Source organism: Passer montanus, unplaced genomic scaffold (genome assembly GCF_014805655.1).
Source record: "Passer montanus isolate IOZ18808 unplaced genomic scaffold, ASM1480565v1 scaffold22, whole genome shotgun sequence".
Classification (NCBI taxonomy): domain Eukaryota; kingdom Metazoa; phylum Chordata; class Aves; order Passeriformes; family Passeridae; genus Passer; species Passer montanus.
This window is the reverse complement of record NW_024366815.1, coordinates 12,808,731-12,827,043: the sequence shown is the minus strand read 5'-3', so window position 1 is coordinate 12,827,043 and position 18,313 is coordinate 12,808,731. Positions and strand designations below refer to the sequence as shown.

Sequence of the window (18,313 nt, the reverse complement as noted above, 5' to 3'; positions counted from 1 at the left end):
GTCTTTCTCTGAACAAGTATAGTTCTCTTTATACTTAAGGTAAATGGTGATTTTATTTATTATCTGATATTCTGGAAAATTAAAGTAAAGCCTGCTGATAGGCAGGCAGAGAACAGGGAGCATTAAAGAAACAGGGAGAATGAAGAGTTTAAAATTAGCAGCAGCATTGCTTAGAGGACAAGGCACTCCTGCTATAAAGTAACTGCAAATTAGGCTACGCATGGTTTTATTTCTACCACGTGTTTCCCACACACTAAAAAAAAATCTGAAGAACATTTCCATCAAATGAAACAAAGTATCAAAAAAACCCCCACGGCACTTCTATTTCCTGGCCATTGAGGCCCTGTATAGGAGCAACGATTTGCTAAAGCACATAACACCTGACGGAATCAACCTAATTTTAGTGGATTAAAGGCAAAATTGCTCTCTAGTTTTAACACAGCTAGAGTCCACTAAATATTTGAACTACAAATACATGCCAAACTTCTGAGATATTTTTGCTGTTATGTCTTGATTTCTATTTCTCTGCAGTTTCCCAAGTTTTTGCATGGCATTCAGAATTGAAACTCACACGTAGCAGACATATTTTCAGGCTTGCATCAAACAATAGTGAACAGCAATTGTCTTGTGCAATGTTTTGTTGCATTAGTTGTAAAGATATTTTATAAAGATTCAAACAGTAAGGGCATACTGAGGCAGAGAAGTCTATTTTTACTATTTTGGAATTCTGTAGTGGAGAGGGTAAGAAATGTACCATATCCAGTACTTTAATTAAGTGACAAATAATAAGGACATTTTTTAAAGTTGTACCAAGAGAAATAAAACATTCTATTTAAGTTTTAAATTTGATGTTTATATTTTCCAGTTTTGATATGCAGTATTTTCTTGCTTACCACTAATTTAACACAGAAAGATACCTGCATGTCCAAGACTGCAGAGTCTTGGACATGCAGATATCTTGACTGATCCTTTTAGATAACTGAGTTATCATTACAGAGCTCATAAACCTCCCAATGTCCTTCCTGTCAATGCTGCCAAAGCTCCACTAAAAAAGCCAGGTTCCTGCAAGGCATTTACTGACCATTAAAAATATCTCCCTCTTTCACTCTCCCCCTCTGCAATGGATCACTATGCAAATGGGAATGAAGAGCTACAAAATTATTCAGAAGAACAACAATTGAATTGTTTGCCTTGCAGCCATCTTTTAGCAGATGATGAAAATGAGAGCAGGTGCTCTTTCAAATGTCTCTATGGTCCCAACTTCCCTCCCTAGTACCAAGCACCCATTCTCCTCCCAGTCATAAATCTGACTGAATGAGCCCAGTACCACAGAACTGCTGGAGTTTGTCATGATGCCATTGCTTCTTATCTGTTCTAAACTCTGAAGTTCTTGATTTGATTCCCATCTCTCTAGGGAACTAGTATGTGAAAACTACTATGCTCATGTGTCAGCACTTGCACTAAATGTATTACCCAGAATAATACACTAGCTTATCAACACAGTAAAAAGCCTAGAGAAGAAAAGTAAGGCCTGAATAGAGAATTATTCTTAAGTGTGCCATAATGAAATTGCAGCCCACAATAGGCATTATAGAATCACTCAGAGTAACATTTTTGTAACTGCCTACAGCATAAAATGTTAGGTTTCAACTGTAAAAAGAAGTCTGTACAGGAAAATGAACAACATTAATAGCTCACACAGTTTAAGAGAAAGCTTTAACCCTGATTGGCTGCAAGACAAAAGCATCTTATCTCTGAGTGAATAGCTCAAATTTACGTCCAAACCATGTAATAAGTCACTCTACATAACATTGTCAGATTAAAATTCTGAGTCCAAAATATAAATCAATGTGTCAAAAGAGAAGCATAATAATTTTTTTTTTTCCTGTAACATCAACTAGAGGCTTGGGGGGACTTCACTGTTTCTAAAGTCAAGTATGTATTATTGGTAAGTGTATAATATTGAAATACATACTTCCACTGTCTCTGTGGAATTTATCAAAAATTTAGAGACAGTAAACTTATAGAACTCCCTGCCTTATTTTTTTTCCATTTCAGTGGAGTAAGCAGTTTCCCATTAACAGCAAATCTAGCCTAGCATTTGGGCAAAATGCTTACAGGGAAAACAACATGATGCTTGTTCATTGTGTATGTTCTGATTTCCACTGACTCTTGGTAGGACACCAGATGTTTTTTGGTAGCAATAAAACTGTTTGTGCAGCACGCTGCAAACTGCCTGCCATCCTTACTCCATCAAAGATCAAGAGACTAATACAGTAAAAAGCACTGAAGATACACTGATTCAATGAAAAGACTTCCCAGAAAAAATGTTCAGTCTACTCAACCCAGGAGTCCCTACTGTAGTTTTCAAGCTGTTGCATTCTCCAAGAGAAGAAATTGCATTTGTCTTCACTACTGCTTAAAACAAAGCAAATAGATAACTGAGTCAAAAATCTTGGGCAGGGGGAATACAGGAGACATGGGGCATAAAAGCCTCAAGGAGTTTCTTTTTTCAAAGCAAGTTCTAAGTATTCATAATTAATTTTAGCCATAACTAATGTAAATGTCAATATAGTAACTGACTCTCCAATTTTGCTGAGATTAACTCATTTCGTGTTTTGAGATAGCTTTTATAAACTCTTACCGTGCATCACAGCTAACTGTAATATAACTCCAGAACCAGGCTGTGAATCTATCATCTTCCTTCAATGCATCTCACAAGAGAAAACTACACAGTAGGGAATAAGTAAAAATGGTTTGCTGTTTCAACCTTTATTTTTGGTGCAATGATTGTTCCATAAAAGTTAGTTACAGTGCACCACAAGAAGTTTTGTGGATACAACAGGAAAGAGTACAAAAAGTGTTTAGTATAGTTCATTTACATAAACATGTTTATTAATTTTCTTGGAAAAGCTAAAATAAAGGAAAAGGAATAAGAAACCCACACAATTTTATTTTAGAACAAGCCCCTTCGACTTGCTTGCAGTATATGTTAAATGTATTTTTAAGACTTCTTGACACTCTTGCTGACCAATGAGAGGATTCACAGTAACTGAGAAATTGCCCCTTAATTTTTAATACATATGTACATAAGGAACAACAACAGTAAGTAGCACAGACAAGAAGTAGGATGCTTGAATCAGGCAATAAGACTCACTTGAGAGGGTGTACTTGTTAGCTCCATTTTTTCATGGGATTTTTCCTTTGCTATTCGCGCAGCTTCTTTGAACTCCTGAAATTTTTCAGCAAACTGAAGGTACATACGTTTAAAGAATAAAAAAAAAAAAAGAAAAAAGAGAAAGTGTAGGCGTGAAATAATACATTGCATGCAGAACAGAATGCTGTACTTTGCATTTCACAATGTCAAATTCTGTCAGTAATTTAAAAAATTTTTCTCCTTATTAGATACTCATTTAAATGAGTTACACAGTGACATACCTTTCAGGCACTTAATCTTAATACATATCTTAATACACGCTCTTTATATGTCAGGAAAATGGCAATGCAATGAAGCATGATCTGTTGCTTGTAGTTTTAAGAAACTCACCTCAGAGATGGCTAATAATAGGGACAAACTGCTTTGCATAGCTGCTTTCAGATTCAGGTTTTACCCTTCTCAAAAAACAAATAATCTGCTTCTGAAGCCTGATGTGGTCAACATGAGCTAGGAAAGCTTTCAATGTACTTTGTTCTTTTATGACTGAAGCAATACTGACCTCTTCCCAAATGTTAACTGCATTTCTAATTTCAATAGCTAATTAGAAAAGAAACAGTGGAAATTCTGTGTTCATCTCTAGAATGTTCATTGACAACAATCAAGCTAAAGAACAAAGTCATTGAACTAGAACTGCCTATACTAAACACTAAATCATGAAATTGCACATGGAATTGCCATATGAGGCTTTATTTCTATGCTACATGCACCTCTTCCAGAAAATAGCTAAAGCAGCAATTTAGAAATATATGCCCTCTTAAACCTGAAAGATTAAATTAATTTGTTAAGAATAGGGCCTGGTTTTTCTGGCTAGAAAAAAAATTGGCACCACACTTCTCTTCTTGCTGCTACACTAATTTCTAGAGTGGCCACAAATTTGTTTTTGTGTCCTAGTGCTTTTATACAGACCATTATCTTAATATGATCAGCTTAAGAGTGAAATGATTCTGCAAAAATATCAGAAGCTTCTCCAGCAGCTTCTAAATTTCTTTGGCAGCAGCATATGAAAAAATTGTTTTGCACTCAATATATATACAAGGTACAAAAGCTACCTTTTGTGTGGCACAACCTCACCAATTATTTTCAATCAGAACTTCACTTACTACAGAAGACCTAAAAAAACCTTACTGTCTTTAAACCTTTTCCTGGTAAGCTACTAGTGTCTGAGGACTTTTATTTCTCTCCACTTGTATCCTGTATTTCATTTGTTACATTATTTGAAAGCTTATTTTTCATGGAAGTTTAATCCAGCATCAAAAAAAGTCTCAGAACAGATGATGAAATTGGCAACAGATGATGAAACAGGTCACCAGATAATACTTTTTTAAGACTTGTGCTTAAACCTCAAAATATTATGTGTAAACTATTGTTTAAATCAGTCTTAAGACCAGAGAATTATTAAATGGCAAATATGATTCTGAGGTTTGTAATAAATGGCTGAAGACAAAGGCAGCAAATATGACAGCCACAGAAACATTTAAAAAAAAAAACATAGATCAATAGCATTCTAAAGAGCCAAAAAGCCCAATTTGGTTGAGATTTCCACAATTTTTCTAGAATTCTTTGAGACAGTCAGGTGATGAATAATAGCTATCTCTTTATAAAATTCCTCAATAACAAAGATTAGTCTCATGGCATGAAAGGAGAAGTTTTCTGGAAGATCACATTTTTAAGGAAAAGATGAAAAATTATCCATGGAGACTACATAAGGCTGCTGCCAGTATCCATGGTGGCACTTTCCATTTAGCATATTCTTTAAGCTTTATGGAATAAATCAGGTCAGCTAACTCAAGAGGTTAAGACAGTGTACCCTAAAAGGAGTATTTCTGATACATCAGGATACTATCAAAAGCATAGACATATTCTGAATGAGAAAGTAGTCTCAATTTTTTGTGAAAGTGAAGGACATTCTGTTTCTCTTACTGCAGCAGCAAGAGGGACTCTGCTAACAAATCATGGTCATGTGAATATTCTTCAAAACAGGTATCTTTCAAGTATCACCGACAACTGATGGAGCAGTCTTGAGATGAATTTGTGGTCTAACATTGAGAAAGGCCTAGTGAACAGAAATAAATGTTTTAATTCATTTTCCTCTCTACTGTTTGTATGTGAAGTTGATTAGAGTGCCATTACTTTTCCATCAGACTCCACTAATTTCTATTCAGAATAATTGTACAGAAAAGAGGTTGGCATTGTTGCACTCTACCCCAGCAATCAGTTCAGAAGGACAGAGGCATGTGAAAAAAACCAAATAGTACAGAAGTCAAACATGTACTATAAGACATGCAGACAATAATGTGAGAATAAACAGTTTACTTTATCTGCTGGGATAATTTGCATCATTCAACTGTGGAAATTGGTCACAGATGAGACCAACTTTTTTTGTGGTTGCAGGCTGCCTTTTGCTCTCCGGAACTTAAAACACTTACAATCCTAAAGTGCTAGCTGTATCAGAGTGCTCTGGTAAACCTGGCTATGATGCACAGGAGCGAGGGTAAGTAATCTGACGGAGAGACAAAACAAAAAAGAGGATATAGACATGATTTCTCTAAAGTTACAAGGCAGACCTAATTAAGCTCTTCTGATTCCCAACCAAACATACCTACCAGCCCCAGTGGCTGAACAGCTTCTAATCTAAAGTTTTCTTTCCCCATCAATATGTTTATCATTTTAAAATAACACAAAAAAGTTAAATCTTTAGGAATTTTAGTAGCAACAACTGGCAATTGCAACTCATAGGAATATCAGTTTAATAACTAAGATATAATACGACAGGAACAGTATGCTGACAAGGGCTCATAGATTCACCACAATCTTCAGAAAAGGTCTGCGACTCTGAATTTTTGTTAATAAATTTACTTATTGTCCATAAAACAGCAATCTGAGTAAAAAAATCCGCTCAGAAAAAAAAAAAAGAAATTAAGAAAAAATGTCTACTGTAGCCTTTCAGATTAAATTTTCAGTAGCAATATAGAGCTTTATGTCAAAGGAATATTTAAAAGTCTTAGACATCTGTTTGATGGCAGTGAAAAGAATGGGATTGAAAGAACTGTAATTAAGAAGGTGATGGAGGGCAAGAGAAGAGTTGAGGATGACGATTAAAAAAACCCAACATATTTTCACTGGCAAGGATAACCTAGAGCTTGAAGTCAGAGTGTGTATGACTACAGCAGGATGCTTTGCCTTCAAAGAATCGTCTGTGAATAATAAAAACAAGCTAGTCTACATGCAATCTAGTAAACTAGATTAGCATTTGTGCTAAAGCCATTGGAATATTAAGAGAAGTTATTACCATGTTGGTAAGCAAGCGCTTCTAGGACATACACACCAAATTAACTGACAAGGTTTCCAAGTTCACCGAAGCAATGACAGGTGCACAAATGCACGTGCAATACCCGAATCACTCAGAATGTCCTGTGGTTGTGTTGCTTTGTGGAAAGGAAACCCAAGAGATTATGAAAGGAAGAAATCTTACAAGTCTGATGCTTGTCCAAATAAGCAAGCATCAAACTATACTATACTGGGTCTCATTTTAATGGTTTTCTGGCAGGCCGTGCTTATCCTTGGACTGAGACAAATACTTTCTCAAAAGGGCTGCTATGATTACTCTTCCTTCAAGCAGCTAGCCACCATCATTCCTTCCTGAACATGTATTTCTCTTGTTGTACTTAGGTGTCCAAATCTTTTCTTTATTTCAAATATGAAAATTTTCTGCTTAATATAAAAACAAGCTCTTAAACTACACTGAAATTCCTCATCTGAAGAAAAACCATACTTGTACAGGTTCTTGGACTCATCTACCAGGGCAGTAGCAAAAACAACAAGTAATGTAGAAAGCATGCTCAGAGGACCTATGCTATCGGTTTGAGAAACAGGGATTTCTTCTTTCCTTGGAATGAGGTCTGTTCCCTTCTTGCAGAAGTAGAAAAGAAACTCCTGTACAGCGCATACTGCTTCAGCAAACATTTAAACTTTTGCGTTCTAGCAGAAGATGGATTTTATTTTACACTGAATATATTTCCCACTAGCTTTACTTGAATGCTGCAAACTTTGAAGCAACAGTAATTTAATGTACTACATAGTAGAAAAGTGAAAGTGAATGTAGGCTAAAAGACAAAAATGCATCTGAAGACTACAAGCAGCTTTTTTCTAGAAGATCTAAATACATAAGAAACACCAAATTGTTTACTTCTTAAATTCTACCATGCAAAAACTGTAATGAAAGAACAACTTTTAAGAAAGAAAAACCTAACAAATCAGTAATTAGAAAGCATTAGCAACATAATGTGTAAGAGGCTTCAACCTCCCTCCTTTTCTTCATCAGTTAGAAGAAAATTTGGAGATAACACATTTATTCTCGTGCTTTCACATTATAAGGATTAATACAGAACAATTTTTTACAAATTATTTTTAAATAACAGTTGTGAGTAATGAGTCAAGATATAATGGGCGGGAATAAAACACACTTAAGTAGCTTCACTAGCTGAAGAGTCGCCACTGGTCATACTTACTTTTGAAAGGTGATGTTCAGATGAAAATCCCAAGCCATAGACTGTATTCGCCCTGCTGTCTGCCCACTGGCCAAACTTCTGGGATGTTTTAGTAAATGTCATGTTGGGGGTGATGGTGCTGTTTATTATTGCCTGAAAAAGGTATTAACAGTAAAAAATGGGCTTCATGGTTTTTATTTTTTTCTAAAGACAACTCATAATTGAAAATGCCAATATTGTAAGCAATTATCTGAATACACTGAATGAAACACATGCTGGGAACTAGGAAACAGTTTTCCAATCCAATGCCAGCTAAAATTGCAAAGGCATATTTTTGCATTAATTGTAAGGAGGAAATAACTGGGAGGGGTGTAGGCTTCAATTCGCAATTGCAAGCAGTCCTTTAAAGTTTCTACATATAAAGCCTATCAAAGTTCTTTTTTGTCTCACATTTGTATTTCTTTGTCCCTTAAGGCAGTGCCTCCCAAGTTGGCTGTCAACTCCACTGCTGCTCTTCCCCCACCCCTGTTGCAGATGAGATTCTCACTGAAAACACCCAGTAATACAAAGGAACATATTTTCTTTTTAAATCTCAGTTCTACAAGAGTCTGTTTTCTTTACACACATACAAGCAAGGCTAACAATGGCAGGGTCATACACCAACTACAGAAGTGGAGCTACTCTTGTTTTAATTTTTCTTCTCTAGTTCTTGTTCTTGCATCTACAGGATGCAAAAAATACCATCCTCCAGCATGTAAGTTCTGATAATACAAACACAATATAAAATTACTAGGTGATATGCTGGTTCTGCTAAAAGCAACTGAAGTGTCACTGTGGATTTCAACAGTATTTCCATCACATTAAAGAGTACATATGTGCAGTGCAAACGGTAGAGAGGTGAAGAACGTAACAGTGTTTTCTCAGGATGGTGACTGTTAAACTTTAACACCACAGAGACCAAGTACTGCTCTCCTAAGACCAAGATCCTCTAAAGTCAAAATCAGTCTATACTACTTGAGTGATATGGACTTCTGGGTGAATATTGAAATAAGTAGTTATTTAAAGGAGTTTACTGTGCACCCTTTGTTTTTGCTGAGAGATTTGGGTACCATTGGAGCACAGCACCACCAAATAAATATTTTCTATGAATTCTACAGGGCAAGCCTGAAAAAATTACAGCTGAGGAGCCAGCCAAGCTCACAAACAGCACCCATGTTCATACGGTGATTCTCAGATGTAGTGGAGAGGAGTATTGCAAGAAAGTTCAGAAGAATACATGCATTGCAACATGTAGAAAGACAAGCAAAGATGCTGCAGCACAGATAAATTTAACAAAACTCTTTACTGGTGATTTTGGCGGCTTCACTATACTCACATTAATGAAGATGAGAAAATCTGAATATAGCCAATTCTTTCTGATAATCTTTGTCTCTAAGTACAATTTTGCTTACCACTGTGAACCACTCCTTGAAAATTCTGGAATGCCTGAAAGCTTACATTTGAGCCAAGTAGCCTCATCAGATCAAAGACAGGATTTGCTGTGTGACCAGAAAATGGAGAACTATCTCCAGCATTGTCTGAAAGACATCCCTCAGATTTTCATATAGAAGCTGCTTAGTGAAGTCACTGGTACATGAAACACTGTTCTCCTTTGTTTAGGCATAAGGTTCAAAACTCACATAAAGCCAGACTCCTACTTGCACAATCGCCTCCAAGTGACCACCTAGAAAACTGCTGTCTATAGCACACAGGACAAAAGAGAGAATGTGAGACAAGACTTCTCAGAAAAGAGGTGCTCTGATACTCTTTTTTACTTGTATGCTTCTTGTCTTCTTTTGCGCCGTTAGTGGTTGGAAGCCCACGTTTGAAATAACAAGGTGGAAGCCCAGAACAGAGCTGTGCAAGCTCATTTAATGCTCAATCTCACTTCCTGTGGAAACTGTCAACAGTAATATGCTTGAAATTAGATATCCTGGGGACTGTGTAATACAGATTCTTCCCCCCAAATCAAGCTCTAGCTATGTTGTCTAGTCTGCTTAAGCCCAGGCCCATCCATTGCTTGATTAATTGAAACTTGCATTACATATTTTAGAGAGTGAGTATTATGTCATGGACATAACTTAGTCAATTCAGAAGAGAACTCCAATGCCAGAGAGCTAAGACCGCCAAGCAAAACACAGGTTTAAAGCCTCCACAGCTGCCATTTCCTGCAGTGACAGAAGCATAGCTGGCTGCAGCTTAACCCAGTCAAAACAGAGAAAGGCTTCTGCTGACCACATGACAGGCTCCACCACAGAGAACCTGAACAGGGTGCCTGGTCCAGAAGGGGAGAAATTTTTTTTTTGACAGCCGTCTGCATTTAGGCTGGGTTGACTGTCAAATTGCTTTCTTCCAAGAGAGAAAAGCAGAACGAAAGTTTCAAAAATAATTGTGTTGAGAGAGTGTTGGCTGTGATTTTTCCCTTTATTTTCCAAGAAGGAAAAGTAAAGAGGCTTCACTTCAGTAGAGAGCATTAGCTCAAAGACTGGGAAGACTACATTCAGATCCCAGTGATTAAAAACAAAACAAAACAAAACAAAAACAAACAAACAAAAAAAAACACCCAAAGAAAAACCACCAAAAAACCCAACAACAACAAAAACAAACAAACAAAAAACCCAAACCTTTCACTGAATCTACCAATTTTACAAGGAAATCAGGGTTTTCCATCTTCTCTAAATTAAAAGCCTTGGTATGCTAAGTCTCTCACATCCAAAACTATGCTTTTAAAAGTGTAATACTAGAGCATCCTACAAATACAGTCTGGTGTCTCTGGAAAAAGCTAGATACCAAGCCTTCATATATTTAGATTAAAAAACCATATTTTTTTAAATCAAAATTTACAGTTAAGCCTGTCTTGTCCATTCAAATGGGTACTACTTTAACTGCTCTCCTCTAATCCAGATTTCACTGCATAGTTATCAGTATAACAAGTGTCAAATATTTCATCAACTTTTAAGAATGTTGTTTCCATAAATGAACACGAAGATCTTAAAAACAGAACAGAGTCAATCTGACAGGAAGACATTTAGCTTTTGAAGAAAACTGATTTAGTTATCTTCAGGCTTTTTGGAATTATAAAATAGCTTTCATGTTTCTCTTTCATATTACTTTAGTGATGAGAAAATAGGGCATGTGTCTGAACTGTTCATTTTACGAGCTGCAAACCTGACAGCTGCAAGATACATAGTTGTGGTCAAATATTATTTTATCTTGTGCTTAAACTAATAGCAGTAATAATTTAAGACACAGAACTTTCTAACTTCTTCAAAGGAAAATCACTGAACACTTCTGTGTACAGGTCTTACTCAAAACATTTATTGAGCATTTTAAAAATTGTCACTTTAAACTGAGACAGTGATTAAAATAATAAGATCATGTACAGTAACACCAATGGGAGACTTGACTGAATAATAATATACGCAAGGTTCATGGAACCGGCAGACTGGGAAACCACTCTTTTCTAGAGTCTTCTCTTGTTCTAGAATAATACAAAATTTAAGTTTGTTTTCCTGCCTTGTAGCTATGAAAAAAATTATCAGAGAGTTAACTAGTACAGCAAGAACACTATACTTGGTCTCCTTCCTTTTTTCAGAGATGGCGAGAGACAAAATGCAAAAGACAGTGGGACTCAGACATCTGCCTGTACTGTTACTGGAGAAACAACGGAGGCTTTGTTCAATCACCTAGAGAAAGAAGTACTAAAACACATTTTTCCAAGGAAGTCTAATATGAGTATATAATTAATGAGAACTGAAAGCCTTAGCAACAACTGCTCAATGTTGTCATGCCATACTACATAAGAAATCTTATTTTTCAGGCTTTCTTTTGATTCTGGGACTGGAAGGAGAAAAAAGTCACATAAAAGATATTTACTCAAGAGGTCAGAGAAACTAGATTAAAATTCTATGAGATTACTTGCACTAATTTTTCTCTGCAATGGGCAACAGGGCTCCAAATACTGTGTATGACTATAAAATATATAGCCTGTACACTGAACACCTTATGGTCCTAGAACACTTTTTTGTAGTCAAGATAGAGGGACATACATCATATCTGGTGCAAGATATTTCAAGAGGAGAGTAGCTTCAGAAAATGTTACACAAAATGCATTAAAAGTAAGTTGAAGTTGTCTCTGTAGGAACTGTCTTGGCTAAATCAAATTCAAATAAGGAGAAAAAAAAACTCTCTTTCAAAATTAACCAAAGCCCCATAAGGAAATTCAGGCTGGAAACTGCAATGCATAATAGGGGAGTGAAGATCAAGTCTTTAAATGTCCTTTTGTTTTCAAGAAGAAAGATTTAATTACTCTTAGATAATTAGTAGAGAAGTTAAATTATATCCAGGAATACTTCTGAAATGCACCAACCTAAAGAGAGAGAAGGCTGTGGGACAGAAATAGGATTACCTCTCAAATCTATAGTGTACCTGTCTCCAACATTCCTAGTGCAGTAATATACATGTGAGCTGCCTTTACTTACTGACTTACTGCTCAGTGCCTGAGAACTGAGCACATAATTCTCTCTACCATACAAACCAAAATGATGCTGTAAAACCCCACCAGCACCCAGGTGTAAAATAAAACACTTGGATGTATTCTTTCTGAGGGAGGGGCATGACAGCTTCAAAACCAGTAGGGTTTGACAAGTTGTTTTGGCCACGGCAACATGTGCATTGTCAGCAGTGTTACTGACATCCAGCTATATGCCATACAGCAAGGACTCTCTCTGGGTGTACTCAAAAATGCTTTATATTTACATTTAACTCTTCGGAAATACAATATTATATGTAAACAGATGCAGTAAAAAAAAAAGGAATGGGGTTTGAAGTAAAAATAAACAAACTCTCTGGGAATTATGCTGGAAACTCACTTAAAATTCTTCCATGTGTCCCTCCGCTATTCACCTGTGTATGTTTCAGAGCAGTTTGGTGAATGCCTGAAAGAATGGGACTCTCTTTAACCATGACTGGGATTCTAGATCTTCATCTAAGACTTAGATGAAAACATTATTAGGATTGCAGCCCTCACAGAGTAAATAAAATCAATGAACTGAATTATCAATGTACCTTGCCATTAGTACTGGATGTAGAGAGAATGCTGCAGCAGACAAAAGAATAACTAAATAGGTGAACAACTACTTGACAATTTAATTCAGCAGGCACTCAGCAGGAGTTGCAGCATCAGGATGAAGGCAGAGAAACCTCAGTGGATGTCAGAACAAGGATTTTGTATATTCTCCAAATTAGTTAAAGCACTACATTTTATAACTGGTACTCTTGATTTCATACATCATCTAGTTCCAATCCCAGTGTCTTTATTCATTAATACTGACTCAAAAGTAATTTTCATTATTTGACAGAATTAATTGAATAATTTCATGAAGAATGGCTGAGAAGATAAAAAAACAAAGTAAGACTTAAAACTGAAAAAAATCTGGTAGGCTCTGATACCAGTCTCAGCCACTTCAAGCAGAGATTTTTGACTATGAGATCGATTTCTATATACTTCTTTGTGATAGAAAAATCTCATTTTACATTCAAAATGGCAATATTCTGGGTATTTAAAAAAATACAGGGTAATAATCTTCAGCTGACAATAAGTAGTCATAAAACCTCCATGAATACTGTCATGCTTTTAACAGAGTATTTAATTTCCAATCATTGTGAACTGATGCATTTCCAAAGGCTTCAAATGAAGGTCTCTGGAAAGAATCACAACTTTTGATTACAGTCGGTGTATCTTTAATGCCCTTAGTGTAGAGTTTTCTGCTACACTGTTTGTAAAAGTTACTGTTATTATAGTTATGTTGGTAGAAGCAGTCAAGGATTTTCTGCACATCAAATTAATTTCTAAGACATGTTTTACAAGAGCAGCAGTTCAGCACAATATCCTTTCTAGTTAAAACAGAGAAAAAACCCAAAACAAACCAAACAAAAAACCCACCCACAAAAAAACCCTACTAAAACCAAACTGACTCTAGATAAAAGCTTACCATTTATTAGATAGGCTTTATTAGGAGACAATCCTCGCACTCTCTACCGCAAAAAATGGAAGATTACATAACAAAGGATTTACTAAGTGATTATGGCCACTGAACAGATGTCCTTCATAAAGCTGAAGCTAATTATATTGATAAATGACTGACTACAGAAATAAAAACAAGTTATTGTAACCCTGTGAGTACTTTTTGTACAATTTTTTGTCTTTTTAGCTTTCTCACAGCATTAACCAAGCCACAGGTCACCACTTCAATTCAGCAACAGTTATTGAAGTCAACAAAACTACATGGAAAACAGAATTTACAAATAAACACTTAAAACATATGATGAGGCACTGTTACCATTTTAAAAAGTCAGTAATCTGTTGGTCAGATAATGATACAAACATCTGAGAAGAAACATGAAGAACATCAAACTAGAAAATAGTAGCAAAAATGCTTCAGACAACTAGGTTTTCTGAAATATAATTTACCTTTGAGCCATCCAAACTGATTATTCTGTAGACATTTCTTGTGCTGTCATAGAAGTAGGACACAGTAACAGCATGCTTGCTGGTGGGAACCCAGTTCTTCTTAGTGTTTGGGTCAATCTGGAAGACATGAGCTCGGGTGCTGAAGATAGGTTGTTCCCTGAAGGAGAGAGAGAGAGAAAAAGTCATTAATCTAATCTGTACCTACTATCACTGCACACAAGCTATCTGCCAGTTGTGCCCATTTGGATATACACAAGTTACTCTAGACAATAAACCTTGCGTGATGACTTCTGTATGCGCTGCTGCGTAGAGTAGGTAAGTTTGTTAATACATATATGCAAGCAAAACTCAGTCTTCCAAGGCAAAAATCAACATCCAGTCGTGGAGTCAGATAAATACAGGCATCTCTAATATAGATTCAGCACCATCTCATCATCCCCCCAGCTCTTCATTGCCCACCTATCCCTTAAAACTAAATGGCATTAATGCATGTGTAATTTCTGTCATTTCACTGCACACTACAGAATGTGCATAACTTGAAGTCCATTTCTTCTCCAAAATCTTCTAATATTCTGATTATTCTCATAAATTTTATGCAACAATCTGGATCTGAACTAGTTGATTCAATGCAATTACTCTAATACTAACATTAATTAAGCCAGGAACATGTGTTGTGAATCCCTCATTCTTTGGAGCTTTATGCCTGAAGGCATAAAGGTATTTACCAACATTAAATAATGTATAAAATACATTTTAAATTGTAAATTGCTTAGCAAATAAAATTACATGAGACAAAAAAACCCTGTATTACAATTAAAAATTTACAACATTTTCCCCCATGACCAATACCAGGACACACAGCATTGCACAGAAATCTAAACACATTCTAATATCACTAAGATATTGATAAGATGGCCTTCTACAGTAGAGTGACTGTATCAGTAGACAAGGGGAGGGCTGTGGATGTCAGGTATCTGCACTTATGTAAAGCCTTTGACACATGCCCTACAACATACTTCTCTCTAGACTGGAAGAGATGGATTCAATGGATGGACAGTTTGGTGGATAAGGAACTGGTTGGACCATTGCATCAAGAGGGCAGTGACTAGTGGCTCAGAGTCCCAATGGACATCAGTTTTGGTATGTTCATCAAACACAGACAATGGAACTGACTGCACCCTCTGCAAGTTTACACCTGACCCCAAGCTGAGTGGCACAGCTGATGAACCTGAGGGATGGCATGCCATCCAGAGAGACCTGGACAAGCTCTAGGAGAGGGCCCATGGGAATCTCATGAGGTTTAACAAGACCAAGTGCAAGGTGCTGCCCGTGGGTCAGAGCAGCCCTGGCACCAGCACAGGCTGGGGATGGACAGATCACAGCAGCCCGGCCCAGAAGGGCCTGGGGGTGCTGGTGGCTGAGAGGCTGGACATGAGCCAGCCATGGGCACTCCCAGCCCAGAGAGCCACACGTGTCCTGGGCTGCATCCAGAGCAGGGTGGGCAGCAGGGCCAGGGAGGGGATTCTGCCCCTCTGCTCTGCTCTGCTGAGACCCTCCCTGCAGGGCTTCAGCAGCTCTGGGGTCCAGCACAGGAAGGACATGGACCTGCTGGAGGGAGCCCAGAGGAGGCCACCAAGATGATCAAAGGGACAGAACACCTCTCCTGTCAGGAAAAGCTGACATAGTTGGAATTGTTCAGCCTGGAGAAGAGGAGGCTCTGGGGAGACCTTACAGCAGCCTCTCAGTACCTAAGGGGGCTACAAGAGCAGTGGTAGAGGGACTTTTTTACCAGGGCATGCAGTGAGAGGACAAGGGGCGATGGCTGCAGACTGAAAGAGGGCAGGTTTAGATAAGACATTAGGAGGAAATTCATTACCATGAGGATGGTGAGACTTTGGAACAGGCTGCCCAGAGAAGATGTGGCTGTTCCATCCCTGGAAGCACTCAGGGGCAGGCTAGATTGGGCATTGAGCAACCTGGTCTAGTGGAAGGTGCCCCCGCCCACACATGCAGGTTAGAATTAGATTATCTTTAATGTCCCTTCCAATTCAAACTATTCTAAGATACTATAGTTGTCAGTTTCAGTTTAGCTGTGTTTTAATGACAAACTGATTGCTGTATTTTTTAAGGAATGTTGCCATCAAATTCCAAAGATATTAAGTACCACAACTTTAGGTTGAATTTAACTTTTTAGATATTTTGACTCTCATTTTACAGGTGTCAAAAAACATACCCTTTGACCTGCCCTCATTTTATTTTCAGAGGTATGTTTTTAACACTTTTTTTCCCAAAACATATTCCCTCAGAATTTTGGGTACCTGTAGTCAAAGGGGTCTAATTTGACCTCACTACAAAGGCGTACATGTGAACTCAATGAAATATCTCTATTACTCAGCAGAAGAGCAGCTTTCAGTAGCAGAATTGTATTACTCAGCTGGGAGCCAAGATTCCTTGAAGGTCACCAGATGACAGACGTGGTGCTGTCCTATGTTGGGTGTTGGATGAAATGACAGGAGTATGTAGACTAGATCAGAGATAGCAAAACAGAGTTTCAGTGAAAGATGAAGAAGGAGGAAGGGAAGCCAATGGGATCAATGCACATACTAGTTCTCCACAGAAATGTATCCTCAGCATCAATTTATCTTTTCCTTGTAAACCACCAAGCTATAGGAGGTTGCACATCTGTTTTCCTGATCTAAATCTCTTGTACACAAATGTTATGCAAAGGTGACTGGCATTTATAGGCCTTTTGTTTAACAGAACAAACTAATTCTTTTTGCTCTTTTGAATATCTACAATTACTTCTTCAATCATACTTAAACTTCATTCGTCTTCAATATTAGGTATATTTTATAATTTACCTCCCAGTTAAGTAATTTCAAGGGATGCATATTAACATAATGCACCAGCTCTTTAACCCTGGAAAATTAAAGAGCCCATCAAAAAATGGGAAACAATCTTAGAAGCCTACCAACTGTTTTGATGAATATTGACATGGAAACTATAAAGGTTCTGACCACGTTAATGAAAGATCAAAGAAGAACTGAATCCAAGACATAGATGTGTGGGTAATAAATATGCATTTGACCAGCACTGATGCTCAGTTCACTCCCAGTACATCACATCCCAGTATATCACATAACAGGTACTTTCAGCATACCACAGGTTAGGATTTTAATATGTAAAAGGTAGGTGAGTACTATATGGCTGAAGTGAGTGTCAGTGAGCTGTTCAGCCCTGGGATGCTGCTCTCCAGCACTGTCATCACAACATCTTCCACAGCGCCACCAAAATATGGTCAATTTGTTTGATGAGGTGGCCTGCATGTTCCTGTTGATTGCTCAGCAGTGCTGCTCAAGACAAAGCAGAGCATTTTGCAGGGCAGAGTGTGGGTCTGGCATAGCGCAGTTAGGTATGGAACAGTATAAATGAAGCTTACCTATACTTCTTTAATCACTTCTGATAAAACTACAGTTACAGTCTTTTCTTTCCATGCTTAAAGAACAGCTTTACTGAATGACAAGCTGTCTTCGCTCTGTGGAAAAAGCATAGCTCCCTTTGTTAAACGAGTTGGATAAATCATGATTTTGCCAGATTACTGGGGTAATTAGGATTTTTCTGACAAAGACACTAAACTTCATATGACTCTAGAATTAGACCACTGTTTTGATACTTGACAATGAATATTTACAAAGATTATTTCTGCAATCTAATGGAAGTTATGTACTATATATCTACAGGATTAAATGTGTTATAGAACCAGTCACTGGTGCATCACTGAAGTCCTTCAAAGCTGCTACACAATTACATCATCTGCACTTTTCTGTAGCAACATATTATATAGAACTACTTAAATTTTAGATTTCCTAAAACACCTGTGAACATGCAACACATAATGTATAAAACATATAAAATATTTGTAACTTCGGCCAATACATCTTCACATAAAAGTTTTACTCTTCCATTATCCACATAAGGACAAGATGCCCTCCCAGTCTGGAAGTTTCAATCAATTCAGCTGAAATAATATTAATTTTAGGAATATTAGTTAAATAGGATGATAGCTTCCTCTTTTGCCTTCCTAGGTGGTCAAACAAT

General features: G+C 37.1%; 1 protein-coding gene across 1 annotated transcript in view; it reads right to left on the bottom strand.

The window, feature by feature from the left end:
• The window catches only part of HOMER1 (homer scaffold protein 1), an 87,905-nt gene that overhangs the window by 50,500 nt on the left and 19,092 nt on the right, over positions 1–18,313 (bottom strand). The window contains exons 2-4 of the mRNA XM_039709765.1: positions 14,216–14,372; positions 7,726–7,857; positions 3,158–3,250 (exon numbers count right to left, since the gene is read on the bottom strand). Coding sequence (XP_039565699.1) covers positions 3,158–3,250; positions 7,726–7,857; positions 14,216–14,372 — 382 coding nt within the window. The remainder of the gene's footprint in view (positions 1–3,157; positions 3,251–7,725; positions 7,858–14,215; positions 14,373–18,313) is intronic.